The 14912-nt window shown below is 41.3% G+C and overlaps 1 protein-coding gene across 4 annotated transcripts; it reads right to left on the bottom strand.

Annotated features, from left to right (window-relative positions):
• Window positions 1-43: 43 nt before the first annotated feature.
• On the bottom strand, window positions 44-13828 carry fhl1a (four and a half LIM domains 1a). 4 transcript variants are annotated; one of them, XM_046406351.1, is made up of 7 exons: window positions 12871-13828; window positions 11944-12100; window positions 4233-4414; window positions 2718-2895; window positions 1926-2095; window positions 1522-1708; window positions 44-873 (listed from the first exon to the last, which is right to left on the bottom strand). In XM_046406351.1, exons 3-7 carry the CDS (start codon window positions 4386-4388, stop codon window positions 719-721), a joined length of 846 nt encoding a protein of 281 aa, XP_046262307.1. In that variant the 5' UTR covers window positions 4389-4414; window positions 11944-12100; window positions 12871-13828; the 3' UTR covers window positions 44-718. The 4 variants fall into 4 exon arrangements, with proteins under 4 accessions (XP_046262307.1, XP_046262306.1, XP_046262305.1 ...); XM_046406350.1 differs by lacking the exon at window positions 11944-12100 and having other exon boundaries at window positions 12871-13821; XM_046406349.1 differs by lacking the exons at window positions 11944-12100; window positions 12871-13828 and adding an exon at window positions 6880-7636.
• Window positions 13829-14912: the final 1084 nt, after the last annotated feature.

Here is a 14912-nt window from a genome sequence, read left to right as displayed (position 1 = left end):
CCTTTGACATGTTTTTAATTCCTTGCTGTAGATAAATGAGAGATAACAGGTCACTTCCTCCTTTATTCTTCTTTTATATTTAACATCACTCATAAAATCTTGAATACATGAGCAGTTTGTATTTCAGCATCAGTCTCAAAGACCTAATTATAAGCATTTCAAATTCACTCACTAAACGTATTTGAAAGTTCTCATAATCCATTCAAATCTTCCTAGACATAACAGATTATTAATCAAAGCTGGTATGTATGAGCAGTATGCATGGAAAAAGCATAGTATTCTCTCTGATAGACTCCAGTAAAGCACTAAAAAGGCCTTTGTCTCATACAGCTGCACAGAATCCTGGATGAGATTAGACCCAGCAGTGCATATCACAATCCCACAAAATTCTGTTGCCATGTTAGCATCTAACACTTGAAACAAGTTTGCAGTAATGTACAGTATATGTAGATAAATGATTCAAGCTAGTGCATATTTAGTTGAAACTTGTCTGTCAGCTGCATAAAAGAGAAGTTTCACCAAAACTTTTTGACATCTTCATTTTCTTCAATTCAGAAATGCTAAGACGTCCGTCACACGCGCTCTGTTGTTAAATCTCACTACAAAAACTCCCAAAAGTTGAATTTAATGAGAACAAACTGTTCTTTTGCAAAGTAAGAGTCAGTTTTGGTGTATTTCCCCTTTAAACAGTGTCCCTCTGCAGAGCTGATTGTGCAGTTCACAGCTTCTTAGCACAGTCAGGGCAGTAGATGTGATCTCCATTGATGACAAAGCGCTTGTTGGCCAACGAGAGGGAGCACTTCTTGCAGTTGAAGCAATACTCATGCCAGGAGTAGCCCTCATAGTTGACCACATTGGTGCCATGGCCGAACCCTGCAGAGACAGGGCAGAGATTGGTGGACATCCTTATCCTTCAGTCGACAGTCAAGACTGGTAATGAATCTTTTACTTGTTCCAGTCATTTGTCCCAACATCCAACACAGATTGGTCTTTATGACAGAACTAAAGAATTAAATTAGAAATTAATGCTCCTTTTTAAGGGTTTATGGGCATTTAAACAAGGCACTTTGAATTCAGTGTGTGCTGTAATCTACTGCTGAACTGTTTAGTTCAGGATGCTCAGTGTGACGGCTGTCAGTCGAAGTAACACATGCTAAATTGGATTCAAAATATGCTTTTACCACAGTTCAGATTTTGCCCTCCTCAGTATAACACAAACTTAATTATTATGGAATATTATTATTATTATTATAGAATTATTAGTTGGAATTGTATCCTAAGCTGAAGATAAATTTCACATTTGTGCGTGTCTGTGATGACAGTTCACGGGAATTAATTTAACTCAAGGTCAATCAGTTCAACATGGGTCAATACTCTCTGTAATTAGTACCAAATTACATACCAAAGTTCTTTTCAAATTATTCAAAATTCTTGGAAATTATTCAGAATTAGTTAACAGCACTGGTATGTGTTTGCAACAGAAATCCCACTAATAAGAACATCTGTTTAGGCTGCCCTGACCTGTGATTGGGTTCTTGCAGCCATGGCACTTCTTGGCCACATCGGTCTTGAAGCAGTCCACGCAGTAAACTTGGTTCTCGTGGGAAGTAAAGCGAGCTCCTGCAAGAGGTTTACGGCAGCTGTTGCACACGAAGCACTCAGAGTGCCACGGCTGGTCCTGGTAGCTGATTCCTCCAGAGGTGATGGCCTTAGAGGGGCACAGGAACGACTGGATCACGATCTTAAACACCTAATTGCTGTAATATTGTTCATTCAGCTGGAATTTGGCAAAGTGAGCCGCCTGCACCACAGTTTTGTACAGACAGGACACTAAACAGTAAGTGATACATCTGCTCTTTCAGTCAAACCAATGAATATTTTTCCAACCACAAAAACACACACAGCGATACGCTCAAGGCTCTCACCTGCTTGCAGCAGAAGCATTTCTTGGAAAACTTCTTGTCATGGCAGGGAACGCAGTAGAAGTCATCACCCTTGGTCAGGAAGCTCTGAGTGCGGATTGGCTGATTGCACTCAAAGCATTTGAAGCATTCCTCGTGCCACACCTTATTCTTGTAATCCACACTCTGGGATCCTAAAACACAAACATAAATTAAAATCAACCATTTTGGATTAAGTCAATGGGATTTAAGGGGCTACCTTAACATAGGCGACAGTGTTTTTAATATCTTTTAATTCTACTCTGTCTGACATAATTATATCTAATTTGTTCCTTCTCATCACTGAAGCTTTTATAATGAGGGAAAATAATAAAATCCAAGACTAAAATCTATTGTGCATAATTTGTTTTATGCATTTACATATTTGGTATTTTTGGAAGGGAGGCTGCTGCTTATTGAAGGCTTAATGGACACTGAGTGGCACAAATGAGGAAGCTATTTTTCCAGGATCTTTACTGTCACTGGTAATAATAATTTCTGTTCATGTAGCACTTCATTCAATTACACAATACTTCATATAGAGTAAAATGACATCAAAGAGAGGTCTAAATAGGCACAGCTAAACAGCAAAAAAAGAAGAAGTAAAAAGCAATGAACAGCAATCAGAGTCAACATTTAAACAGTACAGCTTAAAGTATTATTGTTGAAGAAATCCTGCTTCAAAACTAAACTAAACTGCTTCATCAGGAAGGCATGGGTGTGTTTTCATCATCTCAAGTAAATCAACCAAAGCTGGTCTCTCATTAAGAGACTCACCTGGCATGACCACTTTGTAGCAACCCTGGCAGCGGTTGCCATCCTCCCTGGCGCCACACTTGCCACACATTATCTTGCCATCATCTCGGGCACTGAACGGCTCCGCGGCCAGCGGCTTGTAGCACTTGGCACAGCGGAAACAGTCTTCATGCCAGTAGCGGTTCTTATGGTGCAGCTCCTGAACACACAGAGGAGGCTTGTGATGAGCAGAGGTGTCTTCACCCAGTCCTCATGCAGACCTCATTAAAGTAGTTTGTTTACCCATCATGTGAACTGAGGCCCGGGCCTTGAACTTGAGTGTGGTGTGCCATGAAGACGTTAGGGGGCTTAGATAGTGGAAATGAGATATAAAGTATTTAAGCCCCATTAGCAGTAATAACATCTTTTTCACACATTTAACTGTCTGACTGAGTGGTGAGAGTATTATAGGAGCAGAAGTCACTGCCAGATGACAGGCAATTTGTGCAACAGCTTCAGACGGAGATCTCTGAATAGACAAGCGATAACTGAGAAAAACACACGCAACAATAACATCCTCATTTTCTGTCTTTCACTTCCTCTCTTGCCATCTGTGTTTGTATTAAGCCAGTAACAAACCTTTCACAGAGGACATTTTGACATGTTAGAGATGGAAAAGCTTCTGTATGCCTCCACCAACCAGTCAATTTGCACTTTACATCCATGTCTGGTCAGACTCAGAGGATGACTGATAGAGAGCTTCGCCACATGATGCAACAACAATCTCCTGATGCTCAGTATCAGCAAAATCAGTGAGCTTGTGGTGGGCTACAATGCATCACATATTGATGTTGAGGTTTCACACACACATCTTCAACCCAGCTATACCGGAGATCTATGCAGTCAGCACAGCCTCAAGGTGGACTCCCAAGATTAGAGTCCACCATTTGATCCAATTGTGAAATATGTTCACAGTCTGCCCTTCTGTTCCTGAGTTATGGTGCTGAACAATGGCCAGAAAACATTATGACGTGACAGTGAAGTTGACCTTTGACCATTTGGATATAAAATGTCAGCCCTTCATCATTTTATCCTATTAGACATTTTGAAATTTTGTCATAATTAATGTAGAAATTCTTGAGTTGCGGCCAAAAATGTCTTTTGTGGGGTCACAGTGACATTGGACCATCTTTGGCCAAATTCTAATCAGTCCATCCTCAAGTCCAAGTGAACGTTTGAGACGAAAAGGCATTCCTGAGATGTTCTTGAGAAACAGCTGAACAGATAACAATAATGCTGAGCCACAATGCCTCCGACCACAGCTTTCACCAGTACTGAGGCATAACACACCACAACCCTCACAACGACCTATGCATCTATTTTCACAAGAACTAAATCAAAAACTAAGCATGGCCTTAAAACTGTACTCAAGTTGTCCTTGAGGGAATTCACTTAGTTACCTCCCACCACTGCTGAACTGCTGGTTGTTTTTGTTGTTTATTTTGATCCCCTCTTTACTCATTCATCCGTTTTCCTTCACTCACACTGTGTTTTCACCTTGGAGTCGGCACCAATGGGGCGTTTGCACTCCGCACAGGTGTTGGCGCACAGCTTGTCGAAGCACTTGGTGCACACGTGCTTCTCGTCCTTCTTCACATACTTCTTCCCATGCAGGTTGTCACGGCAGTAGTAGCAGTCGAAGCGATCAGTCATGGTGGAGGTGAGATAACTCTTGGGACCTGTGGAAACACAAGTGACTGTCAGACGGCCGGTTGGAGAGCTTCTGGCTCTTTCCTTTAGTCACCAGATGGGGACAGTGTTACCTTTTCTAAAGTCCCCATGATTCTCTGAACATTGCAAGTGAAAACTAGATGATCCCATTCAGCAACAATGAATACAGTTGATTTAAAGCTCAGAAAAAAAGAGAACAAAAGAGGTGAGGAAAGTCACAAGTTTAATATAAGCATTTAATAAGGATGCAATAAAAATTTAATGACTGGAGTTTGGTGAACACCAGTCATTAAATAAGGCCATGGACTGTTACTCTAAATCTGTTTATACATGTATACTTTTTATGTTTTCCTTTTAATATTTGTACAATGAAATACACAGGGAGATGCAGCCATTAACAGCAGCATACCAAACTAATGAGAGAAGGGCAAGTTAGGCAAAAAAAGAAAAGAGCAGTCAAGCTTGTTGTCTGCATGCCTTCTAGCCTGCAGACTTTTTATCAAACACTCCCTGGAAAGCTTAGGGCATATTTTTAGACTGTCTGGCTCATTCTCGTCACCCCCCACCTTGAAGACCTCCCCGATGACTCTGGCGCACAATTTGTCTTTTGTCTGCATATTCTGCCCGGTCATTTTATCGACTGTTTGTGTAAGCACTGTAAACTTAGTCACTTTGCTTCCTCGGTCAACAACATTTCTGTATTCCCATCGCAGGGGGCATCCACTGGGACCAGGCCTGAGCTGAGTAGATTCCTGGAACAGCTGTTGCGTAGAGTGGAGAGCGTGGGCATAAAATGCATCATCTATATCACTTTAATACCTCTCTATCTCTCTCTCTGACAGGATGTCAGGGAAAGCAGCTGAGCATTGTGTCAGAAAAAGTGATTTGTCCGGCGCGACAGATATCATTTTAATCTGGTCGGTGCAACAGGAGCGATTTAGTAAACAATGGGAGGAATGTCATTTTGTCCAAGTAACCATAGGAACAAGGGAAATATTTATGAAAGGAGACTGCAGCTATTTAAGTGGGATGTGGTAAACAGCCGTGTCAAAGAGATGGGCCTCCCGGAGCGTGGTATGCATCCCTGGAGTGTACATGGATGGGAGAGGGATTGGAGTGAGGGAGCTATCTGCAGCTGTGCTGTGGGGATAAAGACTGGACTGATGACTGAGCCCTGACATGCCTCAACTCACCTCCTCTTATCATTTCATGGAACTAAAACAGGAAAAGCCCACCCAGTCCACCATAGTCAGTCCTGTCAAATCACAATGCTTGGGTCTCATCCCTGAGTCCAGGCAGCCCAGAGATCTATTTTAAATCTGCACTCTCTATTTAAAGTGCATTGACATTCCAGAGGTGACAAATGGAGACGGATGCGGAGTGATGACTACTGGGACTATGCAGCTATTGTGGCTCCAGCTGAGAAGGGTCCAGCACTTTAATCTTTCCTTGCAAACAGTATGACAGCTGCCCTCTGTCAAACAGGCGTGGTATGTACCGACACCGAGCTGTATACGGGGTGGATTATGCTACTGTGGTCCCTTTGGGGACCAAGAAAGGTCAATGTGAGACCAGTATAAGAGGTGAGTCAGTGGCAGCGTGAGATCAAAGACAGAAAGACTCAGACCATTTATAAGCCAAATCAACATTGCCAAAACCTTCTTGGATAATGACAGCGTGCTCTCTTAAAGGTAGACTTCCTATGAAATCAGGTCATTATGACACATTCACGTCTTGTTATCATGGCGGTTCGGAGACAAAAAGTTACTGAGGTACAACAAAACACATGTGAGATACAATGTAAACCTTGCAGAACACTTCCCACGACATGCAACTACAAACGAGGAGTAAAAGAGAGTACCAAATATTTTTCTACTACAAGATGATTCTGTCATAACCACAAATGTTTAGTTCAATTGACATTCAGTGGACTGCAGAAAAAGGTCAGATGATCATTATTCTTACTGAGCACTAATGAACCTCTGGGCCCTCTACTTCTACAAATTCATGGATTCATTGTGACAAATTTCATCTGCTAATTAACACAATGCGGTTTTAGTTTTGAAATAGATGACAAAGTCTGTATCAATGCGTCAGTGCTACAGAGCATAAAGGAATCAATTAAATGTCTCCTACCAGAGAAGGAATATACTTCTATTTGGACATTTGAGTATTGATGCCATGCATTAACACTTTTTTTAAAAACCTCTTAAACTAAATAATACATTTAAAATTGGTTGAACTTTTGAAAGTTTTCTAATCTAAAACTCAACATTTTTACTGTGGTTTTCACAGTATTATGTTGAAATCATTGCACAAATTCACAATCAACCTAAAACAATTTTTCTGGAGCTGCAAATGGAGGCATGAAAATGGCAGACAGGTTTGACACTTTGCAACTGATTACTGCTAACATATTCAATAATTTATCCAGCATTCAGTGTTGTGGTGCCGATATTTTTCTTAATTTTACCTGAATGTCTGTAGAAAGTCATGATTGGTTCCAGTCAAGAGGTCAAGAAGAGGGAGAAAAGAAAGACAATGCAGGTACAGGAGGAGACAGTAGCATCCACAGAGGGTCAAACCCACAGACCATATGCCTTGTGAAGATATGGGGGGCTTGTATATACCCCTCTGTAACCCCCACACACACACACCCCCGACCCCATGTGCAAATCCAACGTTGGGCCTGCCAGTCCTTTTTAGGCTATGCATTAGAGAACAGCGTGGATGAGAGAGAGTATGATGCAGACGGGATAGATTAGGTGATGGAGATTGGATTCCACTGCTGCAACATCAGAGGGTAAAAAAAACTCCCAGAAAACCCAGTGTGAAGGCTTTGAATGGTGGCCATGAGGGACAATAGATACTCCCATTGCCCCAACATAAAATGTTTTGTTGGAGAGTCCAGAACACGTATAGATGACATGTTGGACCTCTTGACATCATAAGTCAAAGGGATGACTCACAGGAGGAGCAACTGTATATCCGACTGAGTAGAGGAGAAGCGAAGTCTTATATAAGTACAGGTGGTGTGTGGTATGTGCTCGAAACTAAACTGTGAAGTGAGCCAGAGTAGAACGTTTTAGAACGGAAGAAAAACATGCATCAGTGACATTTTTTTTTCCCCTCTGTTATTTCGGTGATTGTTCTTCCAAGAGATAATATTGCACAAGAAAACACAAAGTGCATTCCTGATAGAAAAGCAAAAAAGACATCATGGATAATCTCACCAAAACTGAAAAAAAAAAAAAACAAAAAAACAAAGTCCCCATCCATTTCTGTCTGCTCAGACTGACAGCAATCTCAGGTCAGCCGAGGTCTTCAGCCTTCCAGTGAACGCAACTTGACCTCAGACAGGGACTGGATGCAGCCACAAAGACCAGCAGGGGCGGGGGTGGGGGGTGGGGTAAACAGCACAGAGGGGATTTACAGCAACTCCAGCGAGGTCTGTGACTCCAGGGACGAAAAGACGCGGCAGGTGGGGTAGGGACAGGAGAAAGGTGAGAGGCAGGTGAGCAGCAAGGAAGCAAGAGAGTCGCAGTGAGTCTGCAGACAGCATGTGGAACCAGAATATTTTCTCATCTGACTCTGTGAGTTAAGGATTCATTTTGACCAAACCAGAAGTGATTGCGGGAAAAAAAAAAAAAAAAATGGCTTTGATGAGTTGAATTATATATTTGTCTAGTTTTACGATGAGTTAATGAGGCAAAGCCAGTGCGACCTCTGACTGCACGACCATCGTCGTCGTCTGTTCTGCACTAAAGCAAATGTGAGTCCACACATTTCACTTTACTCTGACTGTTCTGGCCCTTTAGAGTCCAGATAAGCTTAAATACTGAAATATAGATGAGACCAAGAGCCTCAAGAGAATGACTAAGACAGGAAATCACTCATGATAAATCTACTAAGCTCGGTCAGGAACTATAATACTTTCCTTTTAAAAGGGGGGCCTGTCTCTTAACTTTATTAAATAACCTTCTTCATACATCAAAAACAAAATAAATCAATGCAGTTAGATGGCTTGTGTGTAAGTGTATTTGTGTGTGTTTGTGTGTAAAGGGCAGCTGGATGTAATTACAGATTTGATTTGGTCCATTACCACAGAGCACAGCATTACGTTTGGCCTTTTATAATCTGTCACCTAATTACACCAAACCCACAAAGACTAATTAATGAGCAGGAAGGCGCCGTGACTCTCCGCCTACAAAAACCTCCCTCTGAGTAACATCAGAAACTGTGTTCCAGCTCCTCTGTTCCTTCACACTCCTGTTAACGTTTAAGAAAGTTCTCATGTTAACATCTGGCTTGTTGCATTTCTCTCCAGTTCCATCATTTGAAGCTTTGAATTAACGTAGATTTTGGCAGGCAGGTGAAGATGAAAAAAAAACCCCATTATTAATAATTAAAGAAAAAAGGATGCACACCTTGAGCAGTCGAATATTATCGGCAGAAGAAAATGACAAATACAGCACATAATGTAGAAAAAAATGCTTAACGCAACATAGGACCTGATTTGTTGACAATTCTGTCATTTAAGTTACTAATAGAAGGTCAATTTGCATGAACATCATTTAAACAAAGAGAGCATAAAGGGTATACATGAAGTTTTTATGTCACATGGAAATATATATCTCCATCAATTAGTTTACATTAACCAAATTAGATATTCACGAATATAAGATATTCATAATGTACTACACTGCGGTTTGTCAGTATAATTTGTTTTCTCGAACTGCTGTAACAGAAAAATCTATCTTCTCTCATTTGTTGTAAACACCACCAGAAGTCCATCGATGGAAACATAAAATCACTCATTGTTAAATAGGATTTTTAAGCTGTAAGACATGTTTGTTTATCCATTCCATTCAGTTTTGATTCTCTTACAGCACTAACATAGATAAAAGTACATCTGGTTTCACAGTGTCTCGCTGCATACTGACTGTCTCACCCGGCGATGGTCCTCACTCCACCCACTCACTGCCATCTCCCCACATGCCATCTACAAAAGCCTACTTCTAATAAAGCAGACATAACTACTGATCATCTGGAACAATAAGCAAAACTACAAATATTGTATATATTTGTGTATTTTGCCAAATACAAGAAAATCATGGTGTGCTTTTGAAAGTCATCCTAACAAGAGATGCAATGCATATCAAACGCATACAGAAGTGTTGGATACAGTTCCATCACCGCTCAGCTCTAGAGTGTCAGATCTGGCATTTGCTGGCACAGAGAAACAGGAAACCCGACCTATACTTCCTGAACAAATGAGAGGAAATCGCTCAGCGTGACTGAAACAAGCACCCGCATTCTCTTCACTGTTACCAAGAGCAACAAGCTCCTCGTCCCTGTGTCCCAGAGACATCCATGTGTCTCACCAACCCTCCAAATCTAGTTAGTGGGCAGACAGACCAGTGACAGACTGGGCTGCACGATCTCTGTCAGGTCGCTCGGTGACTCACCGTGTGCACACACACACACACACACACACACAGTGTCAGGAGAACAGGACAGGCACACACACTCTCTTTTGTCCACACATGAAGCTGTATCACAACACATACATAAGGTCAGCTGGTGACTGAAGAAATCAGGGTGCGGCTGCAAGACCCAGACACACTGAGGTCAAATATGTGTGGACAAAAGGGAGGGGAGCTTTATCAACACAGTAACACTCCTATCCAACAAATATGGCTTGGAGTGTTGCTAACACACACACACACACGATCAGATAAAGCCTTCATTATAGAGCAGCAAACACTTCAGCTCTCATTCGTCTCACATGACTAAAGCATCTGAACACAGAAAAAGTCAGTCCCTGATGTGTGGAGGGGAGAAGTGACCTAATTGTGTCCTTGACTACTGATTCAATATTTCAGTGAGAATACACTTAAAACATCATAAAACTTCATTCTTCAAGGGCAGTGGATGTCAGAGGATTTTTCTTAAGACTTGCATCACTCAACCCTCAGGGAGTCAAAGCGATCCAAAGTCACATTTCAACACAGAAAGGCACCATTTTGTTCAATCTTCCTGCCTTTCTCCTCCCACTATGAGACAAGAAATGGTGCTTTGGCAGTTTTACCACAAAACCGGGGAAGCCATTTATTAAGCACACAGTTGCTGTACTTTTAAGCTGCGAAAAGTACAGCAAACAAGTACCTTTACTCAAGTTCTGTAACGTTACTTTAATTTCGTACTTTGATCTCATATCTTACTTTATATTCCTACATTTCAGAGGAGAATATTGTTTTTTTTCCTCTGACACCTATAGTTATCTGTACTTTGCAGAATAACTAAAGTTTTATCGGTTACAAGGGAACAAATGAGGAACAAATGATAAACTGTTAATGAGTGACTACTAATCAAATTAGAGTCTCTAATGATTGGTTAATTGGGAAACAGATGAAGAATGAATAAGGAACGACTTGACGACTGATGAATCGTCAATACGCATGTGTATATATCTACCGTACTCGGTCACTTTGCATCATGAATACTTTTACTTTTGATACTTTAAGCAGTCTACACTTTACTGCTGAGACTGGCCCATTGCTTATAGCAGAGTAAATTTGCACTTTATTATTTGTGCTGCAGTAATTCTTCCACAGTTGCATGAAATCATGAACACACTGGCTTATTCTTGTGGGCTTTCAACCCTCTTAGCCTCCTTCAGTCTCACCTTTCTTCCTCTTTTGTTTTTTTTTTTCTCCGCAAAGGAATCATGTGCTATTCAGCTGAGGCTTTTTCCCTGGCAGAAGAAGGAGAAAGTGGGAGGACAGCAGTGCAGGATAAGCAGTTTGACATCCACAAGAGAACACGCTGCCTCCACTCAGCTCGCTCAGCCCACATGGACAAACAAGCATTGCCTATTTAGGAGCAGCGCGCTGTGCTGGTTAGAGGGCTGTATTATGTGTTTCATCAACTCGGTCATCTACTCTCAGGCACACCCTCCTCTGTTGCTCTTTCTCTCTTTTTCTGTCTCTCTGCTACATTTGAAAGAAGAAAAAAGAAATGATGAAACTGGCTTCTCCACAGAAGCATGTCGTTCTCTGCCTCTATTAACTGCAGGCACCAAGTCACTAAACGTCTCGCTGCTGCCCTGAGAGAGAGAGAGAGAGAGAGGAGATCTCACAGGCGCTGGCATACAACGCTTTCATTGAAAAGTTTTTATAAATTATACACTACATGCTAGGCTTTATGAAAGAATGATGCGCTGCTGGATTTGTTTCACTGCTTTTGTGCTGATTTTACACTTAAAATAAAAAGACGAAAGTGACTTAATTTATTTCTCAGTAAAGTACAAAGTTTTTATTAGTTTTGAAGGATGGTGAAGTCATACTGGAGCCACAAGGTCAGTAATCTCCAAGTCTCTTTAATGACATCATGCATTTGGTTTGGCAGCTGCCCAAACCAGTGAGCTGATGTATGTTTTAACCTTTGTCCTCTGCTTTTCATTAGACATACCTGCTTCAGAATATTAGAGTATTATTACCCTCTTAGTACATTTCAACAGTTCAAGTCCACTTACGATGTCTTCAGTCAACACCTTCCTGACGGAGTCTCAACAAAACTGAACATTAAAAGCTTCATTAGCAGGTCTTTTTCTGCAGGGCTGCTGCACTGGGTTCCCTTACATACTGCAGTAAGATGCTGTGCTGGTTGCTAGTGGAAGAAGTATTCTTCACCTAAATGAAGGTAGCAATACCACAGTATTAAAAAGCATTAACATGTAAGTACTACTTTAATATTATTGCTGGATTAAATGCTAACTTTAACTGCTTTATAGTTGTGGGTTGTTTTGTTTGTAACAGAGCATCATATCCTATAAAGTAATCATGATTTGTAAGGTTCTGATATGAAAAGTAACCAGCAATTTGAAGCTGTGTAGAGTTTAAACAAACTAAACAAACACATCCTTTTGAAATGTAGTGGACTAGAATTGCACCTATCATAAAATGGAAATACTAAAGTGCAGTACTTTCCTGTGAATATGAGTCACCCAGTAAAATAGAGAAGTACATGCCAGAAATAATAATAATCATAAAAAAGTTAAGACGTTCAATTCCTCATAACGAAAGAAAAGATAAATATGTATATAGGGAGATATGAGCAAACTGGTTATCCACATTAAGTGCCCTTGAAGAGCCACGCAAAGCGCATCACCTGTTGCGCAGCGCATCAGCCTCGTGCCAAAAACTATCAAAATAAAAGCTTAAAGTAAAAAAAGAATTTGCTGCACATTTCATTATCTTTCAGTTAGGACCTCCTGTGAGACTGAGGATTAAAACTGAGCCCGATTGTGTCGAAAACTTTCATGCTTTGGGACTTCACTACACTTCAGTGGCTAAAACAACCGCACTGGGATAAACTTCCTCCGTCGCGCTACTGGCCCAACACCAGCTGAGGTGAGAGCTGTGCGGCTGCCCGGTAACCTGAGCTGTGGTTTTAGACTCACCTCTCCGAAGTGAACAGAAGAGCGTCTTTCACTGGACGCCAGCGGTGTGTCCGGTGGGTTTGGCCGAGAGGTGGTTTCTGAACTCAGCTTTAAAAGACAGACGGAGCTGAGAGAAGGTGGGGGGGAGAAAAACTGCAGGACGTGTGCCAAACGTCTGTAAGCTCGCATAAACAATGACCTCAACCAGGAATTTTCAAGCTCTCTCAGTAAAATTCACATTGGCGCTGCACTCCAAGCAAACGGCATCAAGAAGGAAATTAACTCATGACTTTTGTGCATCAACGCGCATCCTGACTTAATAACACGTTTTTGTGTTCGAGGCAGGTGTGCTGTGCAGGGAGCCCCCCCCTCATCAATCATGCTTTTAATGATCCTCACTACATTTGAACGGCTCTGTTGCTTCTAAAAAGATGCACGCACTGCCCAAGTTGACACACCGTTGTCCCACTTCTGTATCAACCTCACTCATCTCCTTCTTTGGTAATAAATAGACGAATAACATCAAGATGACTCATTTCTTGACCCAAAGAAAACACATGCAGCCTGTAAACTTAACCCTCAAAGTTAATCCATTACAATCACAAATGGATGATGAAATGCTCAAAAGGTGTCCCTGTTACATAACACAGATGTCAGCTTTTACACCAGCTGTCACTGAGACTAAACAGTTATTCCTATCATGGATTGAGCTCCAGCCAACGCGCGTCCTTCAGATAACAAAAGGTGTAAGTGAGTGAGGATACCTGCGTTTGCGAAGTCAGGGCTCGAGTGTGAAGGGGGGGGATTTTTAAGGTTACCAAGCCATGTTTGTTGTCTTTGTTACTCTAACATCAGGCCAAAATATGGCTTCTTATGCAGCTCCATTTTCCTGCACCAACATGCAATAAATATTCACACATTCTTCTTCCTAACCGTGTTTATCTGCACATATCTACTTATAAAGAAGCTCCCATAGCTGTATGCACTGTACTGCGCAACAGATCAGCATGTATGAGAGCCATGTGTTCCACCTGTGCAGGTCTGTACGTCACGAACATCTAGCCGGAGATGTTTGGTACCTTTGCATTTTTTTTTAATTATTATAAATCCATTGTTCACTGGATGGATTAAAATGACACAGGAAGTCGACAGCACAAAAGAGCCCAATTTTTCTTATAATAAGCCAAATAACCTTTTGTTTTATTTGAAACCGGTTTAACTTCACCAACGGTAACTCTTAGCATCTGGTGGAATAATCTTTGAAAAATATGTTGTGCTGAACAACATCAACATCTTTGCACAGGCAGTGGAAATCAGACTGTTCAGTTAGAGACGCGAGCTGAAGCTAAGTGGCTCTTTAATACTACCATTTCCTCCCTGGACTGTAACTCTACTATACGGACATTCTTGAGCACACTGGAGGGAGTTGTGCCCATATTAGGAACGTCTTACGTGATGTCTGGCACAAATTGCGCTTGGAAGAATTAAATGCCATCAGTATTGGCGGTGCAGGGTGCGGTTCTTATTAACACCGCTCTGCCCCACTCTTTATACAAAGAAATAGTGGACCAGGTCACAGTAATTTGTAAGTCGGGTGAGTGTTTCATCAAAATGGGGGGGGGGGGGGGGGGGCTATGTAAATATTAGATACAAGAAAGAGCAAGGTGCATACCTTATATTGGGATTAGTTTTTAAAATTCATTCAATAAATACAGCATGTGAAGTGGTTATTTAGCTCATACATCACCCACTGGAGATGGTTTGGTAGATCCAGGGTCCCAGAGTTAACCTGAAACAAATAATCTATGCATACTTATTATAATTCACAGATCGAGACTGTTGACTGACTGTATCGGGAGACAAATTACCCAAACGCGGAGAATTTTAACCCCAGTTTTACCACACTAAAGTAGTGATTCCAAACCTTTTATGTTTGTAAAATGAATGAATGTTTCTCCCTGTGAATCGTCACAACAGCTTTCACATGTCAGCAAGTTGTGACCACTTCAACCAAGAAGTGTTTTACAGATCAATTTATTTTATAAAGTCTGAAAAGTTAACAT

Source organism: Scatophagus argus, chromosome 12 (genome assembly GCF_020382885.2).
Source record: "Scatophagus argus isolate fScaArg1 chromosome 12, fScaArg1.pri, whole genome shotgun sequence".
In the NCBI taxonomy this organism is placed as follows: Eukaryota; Metazoa; Chordata; class Actinopteri; family Scatophagidae; genus Scatophagus; species Scatophagus argus.
This window is presented reverse-complemented; position numbering and strand designations above follow the sequence as displayed.

Excerpts from the sequence above, each read along its gene's own strand:
- fhl1a (XM_046406347.1), bottom strand. The coding sequence starts at position 4,556 with ATGGGATCATCTAGTTTTCACTTGCAATGTTCAGAGAATCATGGGGAC. Across the intron at positions 2,096-2,717 it reads CTACAAAGTGGTCATGCCAG|GATCCCAGAGTGTGGATTAC; the intron begins GTGAGTCTCTTA and ends TTTGTGTTTTAG. Across the intron at positions 874-1,521 it reads CTGCAAGAACCCAATCACAG|GGTTCGGCCATGGCACCAAT; the intron begins GTCAGGGCAGCC and ends CTGTCTCTGCAG.